Source organism: Ursus americanus, chromosome 11, assembly GCF_024610735.1.
Source record: "Ursus americanus isolate L20-20 chromosome 11, mUrsAme1.1.p, whole genome shotgun sequence".
Taxonomy (NCBI): Eukaryota; Metazoa; Chordata; class Mammalia; order Carnivora; family Ursidae; genus Ursus; species Ursus americanus.
The window spans coordinates 75,547,603-75,561,617 of record NC_142137.1 but is presented as its reverse complement, the minus strand read 5'-3'; the positions used below and the strand labels follow the sequence as shown (position 1 = coordinate 75,561,617).

At 50.2% G+C, this 14,015-nt stretch overlaps 1 protein-coding gene across 1 annotated transcript in view; it reads left to right on the top strand.

Annotated features, from left to right (window-relative positions):
• WDR27 (WD repeat domain 27) overlaps positions 1 to 11,148 on the top strand; it is a 169,085-nt gene extending 157,937 nt beyond the window's left edge. Inside the window, exon 25 of the mRNA XM_087865709.1 lies at positions 5,464 to 11,148. Coding sequence (XP_087721835.1) covers positions 5,464 to 5,517 — 54 coding nt within the window. The 3' untranslated portion in view covers positions 5,518 to 11,148. The remainder of the gene's footprint in view (positions 1 to 5,463) is intronic.
• The last annotated feature ends 2,867 nt before the right edge of the window (positions 11,149 to 14,015 follow it).

Sequence of the window (14,015 nt, the reverse complement as noted above, 5' to 3'; positions counted from 1 at the left end):
TAAGGTTTCAGAATGAGGCCACCAATGGAGAAAGATTAGTGTGTGTATTGTCCTGGAGACTTAATATAAATTTAGCTGTGTGTGTATTTTTATTTATCTTTCCTACAGTTCATTTTGTTTCCTCAATAAGTATTTGAGTTTTCCTTAATTCTCGATAATTCCAGCTATTATCCTTTCAAATATTATCTTTTCCAATCTCATTGCTCTCTCCTTCTGAAACTCCTTTTAAATGCATCTAAAGCCTCCTTCACATTTTCCATCCTTTCAACTCTATGAGTTACATTCTGGGTGATTTCTTCACACCTGCCTTCCAGTTTACAAATCCTCTCCTCAGCTGTTTCTAATCAGCTGTTAATCCATCAATTGTGAGTTTATGTTCAATGACTCTTATTTCTAGTTTCACTTTGTTTTCAATCTTCCAGTTCTGTATTATAACAGGTTATCCTTTTATTATGTTCCTAGCCATTTTAAACATACTGATTCGAAGACCATGTCTGATGGCTGTGTTGTCTACAGTGTTCAGTACTCCATTCCTGCTGAGTCTTGTGTCCACTATAATTCATAAGGAAAGGTCCAGAGATGACCTTCAGCAGAGCTTATCCTTGATGGTCCTGCATGGCTTTTGGGGAGGAGTGGTCCGAGTGGTCTTAGGTTTGCTCTGCTGGGTGCTCTGGGAATATTAGCAGCTGAGACCACTTTTTTAAGTTAGTTCCTTGATATGGATTTCTTTATATCACATAGCATAAGTGAAAACTGCAAACTCCCTATGGGCTGCCCTTGGCTATGGATTTTGGAGGTGATTTCCTCACCTCAGGCTGAGACGTCTTGTCTCCCTGGTATCAAGGTGGGCTTCCCTGTCCATGCTTCACTCAGGTCTAAACACATGAATCTTCTGACTTTATACAGGTTTCTTGGCCCAACTCCCTTTATCATGAGACCCCACATCCTCACCTTCTGTGTTCACATGGCAGTTAAAGCCCAAGATGTCCCCCCAACACACACACACTTTGCTTTAACAGAAACTGATTTCCTTGGGCAGAAAGTGATGTCATAAACGGGTCACCTGGCTTTCAGTTCCTTTCCCAGGCTTGTCTCTATTTTCCTGCAGCTCAACTATGTGAGTGAACAAGGCCCATCCAAGCTCAGAATGCGAGTCCCTCCAGGAGTCACTAGCCTCGGCTTCACGAGAGCAGTGGCGAGGTCAGCACCCTGCTGCAGTGCACAGCATGCACGCCCTCTCTTGGCATGCCCTGACTTTATTGAAGGAAAGGGACTTACCTGTCCCTCATAGTTTGTCTTTATGATTCACTGCCCTTCTGGGAACTTTCTACCCACATGGTTATCATGGGAGTAGCAAGTTACTGAACCCATGAGCCTGCTAGGGCCACAGTCAAACTGGAGCCAGCAGGAAACAGTGGCTGAAGCCTGGGAGCTTAAGTGAGATGAGATTTTGTTGCTGCTTGTTCTGTTTGTTTGTTTTGTTTTTATTTGGCTGTATGGACCGGAGAATTAGAAACTCATGGTTTCCAAAGAAAAAGAAGAATGAGGAAAACGTTCCCTGGGGCAGACACAGGTGATAACGACAGGGTGCTGGTGATGGCTGAGCCTGTGGCTTCGGCTTTCCCTGACTCCAAAGTCCTTTTTTGTTGTGAGCTCGTTTAGACATTCCGATAACCATATAATTAAATGCCTTTCTGCTCAACTCATCCAAGTTGGGTTTCTGTCCCTCACCACCAAGCTAGCCCCAGCCCCTTGTGAGTTCTCACAGCAACTTCCGGCCCTCAGGGCAGGGCAGTCGGGGACTCTGCCGTTCCCGAACGGGCTGTACTTTGTCACCCATCTTGTGTCCCGCGTGGTTAGACAAGCCCTCCTCCCCTCTGCTCTCTTCACCCCCCGAAGGGCACCTGCGCCCCAGGGACCAACTAATGCAGATGGCCAGGAATGCACAGCTTGCCTTCCATTTCCATAGATGAAGATCTGACCCTCGGAGGTTGAATTCCTAGCCAAATTCAAACGAAACTCACGGGAATAAGAGCTACTGTGTTTATGCCCTGGATGCGGTTGCTTTTCCTAATGTTTCTAAAGTTTGGAAATAGAAGTGCCTCAGCCATCTGAAACTTATTTTTATGTTGTTTGAAGATATGTTCTAAGGAAGGGTTATTAATGTTGTAAGATGTCATTAGTATGAGATTTGTAGCAGTGTTTTGCAGACTGAGGTATTTAGAACAGAGAAACCTCATTTCTTTTTATCCCAGATGTGTGTGGTTTATAATCATTGTCTGGTATAGTCCAATTAAAGACAAATTTTAAAATAAATTTGACACATGTCCATGAGCATAAGATTATTTGGGGAATTGTGAATAAGTGAAGTTTTGCTCCAGTGTGAAATCTTTGTTTTAGCCATTTCTTTGAAATAAGAACCAAGTTCTCCCTCCAAAACAATAAACATTTTCAGGCCAAAATCTGGACTGTAAACATCAGTCCTTCACTCTCAGGATTATGTAAGTGGTGTATTGGGTCTGAAAATTGCAGATTTTTATCTGTATCTGTCCTTCACCTGTTTGGTCCTACAACGGACTGTTTGTCGAGTGTGCCCCACGTGTCTGGTTCTGGTGTGTGCTTTATACGCATGAGCAGATAGAGCCCTGGGACTCCAGGATAGGTAATGTCACCCTAGTATGTATCCCAAACGAAAGTAGAGGGAAGTGACTTGCCCCACGCTGTATGGCAGACACGTGGTAGAAACAGCCCGACTCCAAGTCTGTGTTTGTGATCACCAGGCTGAATCTCTGGAAGGGGCTTAAAATTTTATTCCAGTACTGAAATCCTGGATGCCCCTCTGCACGGCGTCCAGTGGCTCCTCCAGTGACTCCCGAGGCAGGGTCTCTGTATTGATTCCAGGATCGTTATCAGTATCAATAGAGACACGTGCCAGACAGGGCATCGTGCTGTGCTATAAACACGCAGAAATGGTGTTTTGTTATTTCTGCATTTCTGATGTTTGATTCACTTCCTCATTTATGACAGCAAAGACCCTTCAGTGTCAATCAACATAAAAATGTCCCCCCGGGAAGTTGTTGATAGATCGATGATCCATCACCTAAGATATTGGGACGTCTCAAACCCAACAATATCTAAGAAAAGAAGAAAAACAATGGTTTTGGGAAAGCCGAGGCGATGTGGGGATATGTTTCCTGAGGGAGCGTGAGGTGCAGACACCCGGGGAGCTGCAGGCACAGCGGGGTGTGTGAGCCGAGCCCTCGCGTCGCGGGGACACTGAGCCCGGCCAGTGTCAGTTCACGGGGATAGCCGAGCGGACGCGCCGTCTGTGGCGAGCGTTGGTCTCAGCACGCACCCTCAGGTGCGCTACCTCCTCCTGCACGCCTCCTCTGGCTAATGGTCAGTGTAACTCCACGCCACCCCGAACCCTGATCTGGGCTCTGCAATGGACAGGATGCACTGGCGTTAGGGGCGGGGGCCTTTGGGAGGTGGCTAGGTCGTGAGGTGGAGCCCTCAGGGACCGGCTTAGTGCCTCACAAAGAGCTTCCAAATGCCCCCTTCCCCAAGTGAGGATGGAGCCCCTAGAACCCGCTGGCCGTTGCTCTTGGTCTTCGGGGCCCCAGGCTGTGAGCAGCACACATCTGTTGTTTATCAGACACCCAGTCTGGTACTTTGTCATGCGGCTCGGGCTAAGACAGGCTCCCCAGGGGTGTCAGGAAGTTTCTGGAGCACACACGACGAGCCAGACAACGGTCAGGCCCCTCATCGGTGGCCGGCCTGGGCCGTGTCTGTGCAGCATCTCCGCTGGGCCCAGGGCCAGGGCTGGGGTAGGAGGTTTGCGTAGTTCCCCACCGCGCTGTGCAGTGTTGGCTGCCCCCTAGATTGTGCTCTGGGATGGGCGGCTGTCCCTCGTTGCAGCCCCCACAGGTGTCTGGTGTCTGCCACCTGCTTCTCCAGGTGTGACTCGGGGAATGATCCCGGGAGAAGGTTGGACTCCTGGAGTCAAGGGTCTGCACCCCGCTGTCCTCTCTTCCTCCCAGCCACCAGGGATTTTTTGAACATCTAGATCTGTGGGAACAGAAGCAGCCAAGTTGTCTCCTATTGACTATTTTCCTACAGATATTTTACCTTTTCTAAGGCAGAGGCTTTTAAAAATCAAAGGCCACAGATGTGCATGTTGCTTCTCATGATGTCATCCTATTCTTTACCCGGCCGGTGGGTTGAGCGTGCCCCAGCTGTGGGCTGACTGAGGGCACTAAACCGAAATATGGCTGAAGATAGCCAAGCAGCATTGGTTCAAATACCACACTTGTACGGAGTCACTCACTGTAGCGTCAAGAACAGCTGGAAGTGGGCAGGTGCGGAGGGGCCAGCTCTGGAAGGCTTGGGGAGCACACCTGCCTCACACGCCCACAGAGGCACAGATGTGGGTGGGGACACCCCACCCAAGTCCAGAGGACCCTGACTGACCTCGTGGATCTTGTTCTGATTCCTGACCGTGGTGCCGAAGGGACGGTCAGACTTGGGACGACTGAATTGGCAGACGTTTGCAAGGGGGGGGCAAGGGTCACCGGGGTGAGATCATGCAGCTCTAGGAGGAGGTGAGGACCCTGATGTGGTGGCCTTGGGGACGCGGCGGGAAGGTCACTCTGAGAGGTTGCGCCGCAGGGCGAAGCCACAGCATCACGAGGGCGTGGCTGCTGATTATGTCATTTGGATGAAGAGCAGATTCAAAGATCATCCAGGTTTTAGATCATAGGATAGGTCAGGGTTGTGGTGGGTTCTTTGGGCAAGAGGAGTATGAGCGGATGGGATTTGAAGTCACAGTGGATGTCCAAGTGGTGATTCGTGTAACGTTTCAAAATGCAGAACGCGAGGCAAGGTATCACCATAGCAGGCCAGCATTCGGTCCAAATGGGAATGACAGGTGAGGCCGCCATGCACACATCCGCCTGAGACATCTGACGTGAGAGTGAGCGGGCACTTCCTGGACTTGCTCCCCAGGACACAGATCCCCGTCCCTGAGTTCACAGGGCAGGTGGGCTTTACCAGCTGGCCCCTGGGGACAAGGCAGGAAGAGGCCTTGTCTGACCCGCCGAGCGAACCGCCCTCTGCCCTGGGCAAGGGAGCAGAATGGTGGGAAGCCAGAGGGACGGGGCTCCTTGGCTCCTGTGTATGGCCGAGAGCCGGCAGAGGCTTACAGAGGCCGTCCTGTCCCCTTCCCTGGAATGTCGACCGTGGATTCTGACCGAGGCTCTCACAAGTATCAGAATAGCAGTGGAACGTAGTTTGCAGTCGTCAACAATCAGGATAGCACCTGCCGTGTGTATAGATTTCAGTATTTGTAGTGCGTTTCGTTCTGTGGTCTGGAAAATCGCCAATAGGAAAGCACACACTGTAAGCGTGTAGGATTCTCTGTCCTGAAAGTGATTGGACCACATGATATCTTGTTTTCAATTGCAGCTTGCCACGGTCAGCCTGGACGGCAAACTGCAGCTCTTTGTAGCCGATGGCTAACCGCAGGCCGGTGTGGCACAGGCGTGAGGGGGCCGCGCCGACCAGGGCAGGAGTCCTGCCTCCCAGCCCCACCGGCTCAGGTCCCTTGACTCCACCAGCCGCTGCTGCTCTGCGTCACTCACGCCTGTAAGTTCCCTGCTCCCCCTAAGGGTCCCCTTGCTGGGAGACTGGCATTGGCGTCCAGTCATTCTGCACAGAGTGTGGCCAAGTTGGAACAGAATGTTCTTCAATAAAAAGTAACCTCGTGTTTGTTTTCTAACAGACTTTGTGTGGTGGTGGGCAGCGCTGCCCGCCGGCCTCATGACCGCGTGTCCCGGTTTTGCTTGGGAATGGGGAGCTCTGCACACAGTTTGTCTTCTGGGCTTTTCCTCCCAGTGGAGGCAGGGTTCCGAGGGTCCCCCACGAATTCCCCAGACACAAATGGCTGTCTTGGGGGTGGACAGCAGGTGTTTTCCCTCCAATGTCCCAGAGCCAAGTCTTTCTGGGACCCCAGGAGAGTCAGGGTGCTTCTAGAACAGTTCCAGACGGCGCATGGCCCACAGCACGCAATGCTACCCAGGACAGAGCCTCTCAGGGCCAGCCTGGACAGACCTGGTAGGTTCCAGCATGAGCCGTCCCATCCCTTGGCCTCTCTCCTGCCAGGAGATGTAGTGCTGAGAAGTACAAGGTTGGGCTCCTGGGCTCCACGTGGGAATGTCCACACACACACTGACTATAAATATACGTGCTTTTCCTTACACAGTTTTGGAGGAGCAAAATTTAGGAAACCTCGTTTTTATTTTTCCTAACACTTGGGAGCTATTTTATCCATGTATAGCAATTCTATTGTCTCCCTTTGTTAAAATTAAATCATTTCAAGAAATAGGTAAATGAAGCAGACTTAATAAGGCAAGTAAACCCATAGACTCTCATTTAATAGTCTTAATTCCAGTTACATCATTTGAAATTTTTTCCCATTTTATCTTAATTCTGCTAAAATACAAATAAGAACACCATCTGGGCACAATTCAGTGGTGTTAACTGCGTTCACTTTGCTGTGCGGTCACTTAGCACCAGCATATGTCTCTAGAACCTTCTCGTCTCGCAAAACGGACACTGCCCCCATAAACACCCGCTCCACTGCCCTGCCTGGCCCTGCCCTCCTCCCCTCTGTCCCTGGATTCCGCTGTGGAACATTTTAAAGAAAAACTAACGTTTTTAAGAAAACCCAAACATTACAAAGCTTTATCAGGGAAAATGCAGGACCAGTAAACTTGGAAAAGCCGTTGCTGAGGTGAGAGGCAGGGAGGAGCGGGAGTGATGACGGAGAGCCTGGGGGCCGCCTCAGCCGCGGGAGCCTGACTAACGGAAGGTGTGGTGCACCGTGTTGGTGTTTTAGCTGCGTTATGTAGCGATTGCACTGTTCACGCAATAAGCAAGTGTACGATGGTGTCGGGTGGGTTGGTTCTTCTACCTTCACTGGAGAACACTGATAACAATAGCCTGTTATTAGAACTCCTCTCTTTTAACTTGATTTCACTTCATTACCCAATTTTTATGATAATGCTTTGAGTTTGCCAGAAATTATTAGTAGTCTTATTTTCCAAATACTTAACAAAAGCTACATGATAGGGAGGTAGTGATGGAATTTTGTCTTGGAAAACCCATTTGAAGGCATTCTTTTCACATACAAAGTTGGTAGATGGAAGAGGATCTGTCCTTCTCCAGGGTGGATGGGAGGAAAGTGCTGCCCGGCTCTGGGATGAGGCTTCTCCAGGACAGAGGTGGTAAAGGTGGGGCACGATGCTTCTGAAGACAGCTGGCTGGGGGGGGGGGTCCAGAGGCAACATGCCCAAGGACTATGGGACTGCGTAGATGACAACCAGCAATCTCAAAGCATCTGATGGTTTGTGTAGCCCATCCCTCTTCCTGACTCTGCAGGGGTGTTCGTGGGAGCATCCTTCATGTTACAGGTAGGAAGCCTGAGGCTCAACGCGGCTTCCTGGGATGGCCCTGTGAGGAGTGCCGTCCCTAGCAGGTGGACGAGGGAGCAGGGACAGGATGATGGGGATGCTGGCAGGTGAGTGCCCCAGGGGGGAAGGGGCACTGACCTCCAGGTGAGTCCTGGCCTCTGATGGAAGAGTGGGACAAGGTGTGGGTCTGTCCAGCCACTCCAGAATCTTCCAGCTGTGAAGCTTCCCTTCTGGGATTTGGATGATAAAATGATTCATATTATGTGGTGTGTGTCATGGGGTTTACACGCTCTTGGCACACCCGATGTTTTTGTAGACAAGAAAGCAAGAATGTGATCACGGGCTGCCCAAGCCTTGTGCAGAGGGGTGGTCTAAACAAATTCTGGAATAAGCAGTTTCTGTTCGTGTTTGACAGTCTGTGTGAGGCATTCTTTTCAGATGTGGGGTTTTGCTTCTCATTAGCTTAAGCAGAACTGACTTCATGTTTCAGACTTTGGGGGGTGGTGCCGGGGTGTTGTGTAGTAAAGGTCACTAGAGTTTTGCAAATGCTTGATTGTCAGATGGAGAAGCTGATAAAACCTGTGATTGGACCTGGGGACCCGTCAGCCTGGAAGAGTGGCTTCACGTGGGAGCAGGCTGCTCAGTGTTCAGGAAGGTAGCAGATACCTAGCAGGGTCTTGACTTCGAGGTTATTAGATTAAACAATATAAAATTACCAGTGTTCAGCTGGTTTTGATCTGCAAGAATGGAAACTCCATGTGGTTCAACCAAAGGAGGGATTTCATGCTCACGCTACCCCTGCCTTCCTGGCCTCAGTTTCCCCTTGCCTTCTTCCCATCTTCTTTCCCGCAAGACTTACTTAGCACCAGTTTTGTTTCAGGCCCTAATTAGAAATAACCTGTTGACTTGTTTCCTCTGTGTGTTCCCAGCTTGATTTCCATTTTGCTATTAGTAGCTTCATGGTACCTTCTGAGCTCCTGGAGCTGCTGACGCAGGGGGGCCGGGGAGCTCCCTGGGGTCCAAGTTTGTTTGGGGAACTCCTCAAGCGACTTACTGTCAGTGAGCGGGTGGTCTGCTCCACTGTGGGGTTCTGGGGCATGGGTGTGGCCCTCAGGCCAGGAGAACCTCTCATACTCACTGCGGAGCCTGCTTGTTTCACTCACCCCCTTTCATCTAAGGTGCTCAACAGAGGATTGAAAAGTGAATCCATGGAACTTACTGCCTGTCCTCCCTGGCACGTGAGGCACAGCATAGGAGGACGAAGATCCCACAGAAACAAGAATTGAATGGAAAAAAAGCAAGTGACACTGACAAGAAGTGATACCAATTTGACTGGGAGCAAAGGTGGTTGTCTGCGATTTTGTAGTTAACAACAAGAAAATTGCGATTGTGCGGAAAAGTTGGCCCTCACAGGAAGGCTCCAAAGGAAGAGGGGGACAGGTGAGGAGGGGCAGTGGGACAGCGGTGACGGAGGCAGGTGTGCGTCCTTGTGTTCGCAGGCATAGGGGTGGACCCAAGCACGGTGGCTCCTCCACGGTGCACGGGACACACACCGAGGATCAGGGCGGGGAACCCCAGGGGCCCCCCAGACCCAGGTGCACAGCCTGCAGGACATTTCTGTCCAGATCAGCATCAGTGTAGGGGATGTGTTCTGGAGGAAGACATTTTATTCCTCTGTTGGTGCTAAAATTATTAATATTGTCACAAGAGGAAACTGCTCTTCTGTTCACTTTCTGAGGGTGTGTGTTGGGTGGAGTCCATGCTGACCAGCGTGGACGCCAGGAGCCTCTTGCTGTTGGCTCTAGACTTCTGCTGCTGATGGCCATGATGTGAAAACATGGCTTTCGGTCCGCAGTCGTTATGGACTGCTGTCATTGTTGTTTGAATAGCAGTGGCAGCTGCTCACAAAGAGAAGCTCCAGGTTGAATTGTAGGTGCTAAAGTGGGAGTTACACAGCTGGATGAGAGGGCAGGTATGAATGCCGTATTACCTTTTCTCTGCAGTGCAAGACTCAGTAGAGATAAGCTCCATGTTTGGGCCTTGCCCCTCACGGGCTGTGATGCTGCCCTCGTCTGACATGGTGCTTGTCCGTGGCCTACTTGTCACCATTTATTCTCTTGTGGGACTCCCCGGGTTCTCAGTGCCCTTCTGAAAACACCTCCTCTGACTCAGACCCTCAAGTCTTCTCTTGGTTCTGCATCCTGTTCTCATCCCTGCAGCCTCGCCATATGTGACCCTCTTCCCAGTGACCCTCTTCACAGAACACCCAACAGACATCTGTCATCCAGAAAGCACTGTGTTTCTGTGACTCTTAGGTAATTACCAGCCATCAAGAAAACACTAAAATTTCCACTGAAAACCCTGAAGCTTTGCTTTCAGACCTGCACCGGAAGTGCCTGGAATGCCAAGTCACATTCCATTGGCAGTGGATCAGCCCGGGCCATCCAAATGCATTACGAATGGATGAGAAAATATGAAAATAAAACCTTCCTAAGTGAAACCGTACTCATTTTTCTTCTACTGTGAAATAAATAATATTTTTCTTTCACAGATATGGAATGAATCCATGAAGTTTGCTGTAGTTCTTTTAAAGGAAACTATACTTTTATAAATTTGGAGTAGGGCTAGCTGAGTTAGCCATTTTTATTTCTGAATGAAGAAAAAATATTTTGTTCTTCAAAAGGCAGCGTTAGATCAATAAGCAAGCCACAGGTCGGGAGGAACAGCCTGTGCAGGGCTACATGGACACTACATCAGACAAAGGGCTTTTTTCTGCATAACAAGAACAACTCTAGCTGGTAACAAAAAGACAAATAACCAAAAGTGGGCAAGACAGTTGAACAGGCACTTCATGAAAGAAGATACATGACAGCAATATGAAAGGAAGACTCGCTCAACAGCATTCCTCACTAAGGAAATGTGAATCAGAGCAACAGTGAGACCCTGGTGCACACACAACAGGGACGTCCTCAGCAGGGACTCTTCACCTGGAGCGCACAGGGCCTGTGGAGGGAGCGCCAGATGGTACGGTTTGGAAACACGTTTGGCAGCTTCTCAAAGAAGTTGCACATACATCAAGTCCGTGTCCCAAATTCTACCTCCAGGGATTTATCTAAGAGAGAGAGTGTGTGCCTATAAAATGCCTTGTGTGAGGGCATTCACAGAGGATTTATTCTCGGTGCCCACTGTCAGGAGAGTGGTGTGTGTAAAGCAGTAAACCTCTGATACGCAGTGACATTCATGCTGAGCAAAGGACGCCAGAAGAAGGCAGTACAGAGCCTATGACTCAGACTGTAGGACATTCTGGAACAACTCAAACCTACGACAATAAAGATCAGATTGCGTCAGGGACCAGTCTGGACAGGGTCTCAGGCTGATTTCGGGGGAGATGGGCATGTCTGCTGGCACATGTGGGTTCCCTGAGGGTGTGTGTTTGCAAACAGACGCACCACTGTATGTAATGACACCTCAGGAAAACCTTCCTTAAATGTGCGTATGTCCCGTAATGGTTGGGTGATGGCATGTGACAGACCAGTGATTTTAGTTTTAGAGCTGGGGATCTGACGTCTACACTACTTCATTCCCTCACCTCTTCAACAGTGTGTGCCCAGCACCCACTGTGTTCCGGGCCCCCTTCTGGCCTATGGGAGACAGCTGGCCTTCCTGTGAGTCAGCAAGGACAGTCTTTCTTCTGGAGGTGTGGGGGGGGGGCTCTCTTCTAGGCTCATTCACACAGAGCAACAACTGTGGCTTTGCACCTATGGGGTCTTTGTAATGATGTTTGAATTTTCCTAAAGACCCACCACTCAAACTCCAGGAAGGGTCGGAGGCCAAAGCTTGAATTCCACCAGGTATAAATGCAAAACAACAGATCTTGATGCGTGAGCATTCTGAAGAGAGATAAGAGAAGTAAATGTAATAACACATTTATGCCAAGGGGAAACTTTAAATATTGAGTACTTATCTACCGCAAATATTCGAACACCATTTAAGCTTCTTAAATGACAGTAGTGGCATTCCCTTCCTTAATCACATGGGCTCCTCCCGCGTGTCTTGTCCTTCAGCTTAGTGTGTTCACAAAGGGTACTGCACAGACAAGTTTGTACTGTCTTTTCTCCTCTGTCGCAGGAGTGCCTCTCGGGTGGAACGTGCACTTTCTGTCCCCTTGTTCTCGGAGACCCTGCTCTCCTGCTTGTCCATGGAACCCTGCTTCCATCCCCGTGCCGTCCTCTGTGTGATGGCTTCAGCCCTGACACTAAGGGCCTGGCCGAGTGACGTCCCGGAAGGAGGCAGTGGGTGCAGGCCACACGGGGCTGCCTCACACCCACAGCCGGCTTCACTGCATCACGATGCATCTGCGGTGAGTCAGGTGGCCTCAAGGCCCCGAGTTCCCATCTGGCCTACGTGCCCTCTGCTGCGCCACGTCAGAGAAGACCACCATTGCTGCATGCTTTTCTTTGGCCTCAACAGATTCAAATGCTAGGACGTTTCTCAGGAATTTCCTGGAGTTTGTACTGAATCTTTGTATCTGTTTTCCTTCATATTAGGCAGTAACTTGAAATCAACTATTTAATTTGAAATCAACTACTTCAAGGCCTGGGAATGGATGAGAGGAATGATGACTTTTACTTCACAGCAGCTAATGAACTTAGGAGGTGGCCGTCTGCACAGGACGCGGTAAAGCTGGACCTTGAACCTACGTGGAGGCACAGTGCACATGACGTGCTTCACACAGACTGCGTGAGCCCCAGACTCGCAGGAAGCCATGTCGGCCTCCAAAACAATTCAAGCTGTAGGCAAATCATTTGACTACACATACAACTCATGTTTTAATTCTTATCATCTCAAGCTAGCGATAATTTCTGTGTTGGTTGTGAACCATAAGGAAAGAGAAAGGATGAAGAAATCTTGGAAAAGAAGTGTGTGCTCGCTGGGATTTTGCTGCAAAACGCATTGTCCCGCACCCATTCGCTGCACGCTCACGAGCAGGGCAGAGCTGGGCTGCGTCTCCTCACGTGGGACTTGCGGCTGCCTGCCTCAGTGCTTCCCGGGGCAGAGGGTGAACATGCACCATGCCAGGCACTCTGCAAGCCACCTGCAACCTTAGTGCACACTGCGCCTCTCATATTCCAAAGTAAATCTGGGGACCACACCCAAATGCAAATGGGGTGACGTGGTTAGTCTGCTGGCGGAGGGCCCACTGCATTGGAGCACAGAGGGGTGATGGCAGGAGCCTCAGCATGTCCCTGCACGCTAGACCGCTGTCTCGGGGGAGTGGGGAGCTTCAGCTGTGCAGGGCCGCGGTTAGCACTGTGCACTCACACGTTTGTTAAGAGGATAGCCCTCAAGTGTTCTTACCACAGTCCTTTGCAGAAGTAGACTTGGTTTAAATTCTGAAGCACTAATAGATGTTTTAGTTTGGACCCCTTGCTTCTGGATGATTTTTGGTGAGGGAAGTAAGTAAAAATCCAACCCAGTGACTTCCTTTAACATTTCCCTTAATCCGTGAACAGGATCTCCTTGTAGGTGACCGACAGGCATTCCTTGTCCACTCCCCTCATCTGAGTCCCGGTCCCAGGTCCAGGCCTCCCCACTTTCCTCCAGGAGAGGACGCTGGTCCCGCAGCCTTTCCACGGCCCAGGTGTGTTGCAGCTGGTGCAGAGCCGGTCCTCCCGGGGCTCACCTCTGACTCAGCCTCCATTCCCCTTGGGAAAGCTCTCATCACCTGACTTAGTCCGGAGGGAGCCTCAGTTCTGCTTCTCTGCAGTCGGCTGCCACCTGTCCGTTCCTATGGGAGGTCTCCAAAAATCCCAGTGTCTGTGCCATGTTTCTCACAGCCTCTTGGAAGCTGTGAAAGAGCCTTATTTTGGTCATTCTGTTAAAATATATGCTACAAAAGCCTGACTTAGGAGAAGTGATTTTAGAGAGTCCAGCAGGTGGGTGGTGATATCTGCCCGTTCCCTCCCCTGGTTACCTGCTCCCAGCCCCTCCAACCCGCTTCTCAGGGAGGCCTGCACCCTGCCCCCACCCACCAGGCCCGATCTGGAGAATGATCCCGCTGTGTCCCTTCTGCAGGAACCGCACCCTCGACATGTAGTAAGCTCTCCCTGGGACTTCCCCTTCCACATGCCCCTTCCAAATGCCACTCGTCAGTGGGCATTGCCATGTCGGTGAACATTCATAATGCTAACGTTTTTATATCTGTGTTTAAAAACCACTCCAGAATTCACACCTGTTAAAACTAGAGTTGGCCCTGTCTGTATGGCCCTCTCTGTGTTCTTCTTGCGTACAGACATTATTAGTTGGGTGACCAGACCTTACTCACCCTTCCTGCTGTGCCCCGCGCCGCCTCCTCGTCTTCCTGCGTGGACGCCTCGGGCCATGGTTTTCTCCTGGGCAGCAAGGTTGTTTCTCAGTGGGCACGTATAAAATGCTTAGCTGATCCCATGGAGGGATACACACTGAGGACATGGAGACAACACTGGTCCAGAAGATGATTAAATCAAAAAGCTTTTACTGCAGGTGACTCTGAGTGTTGACATTAGA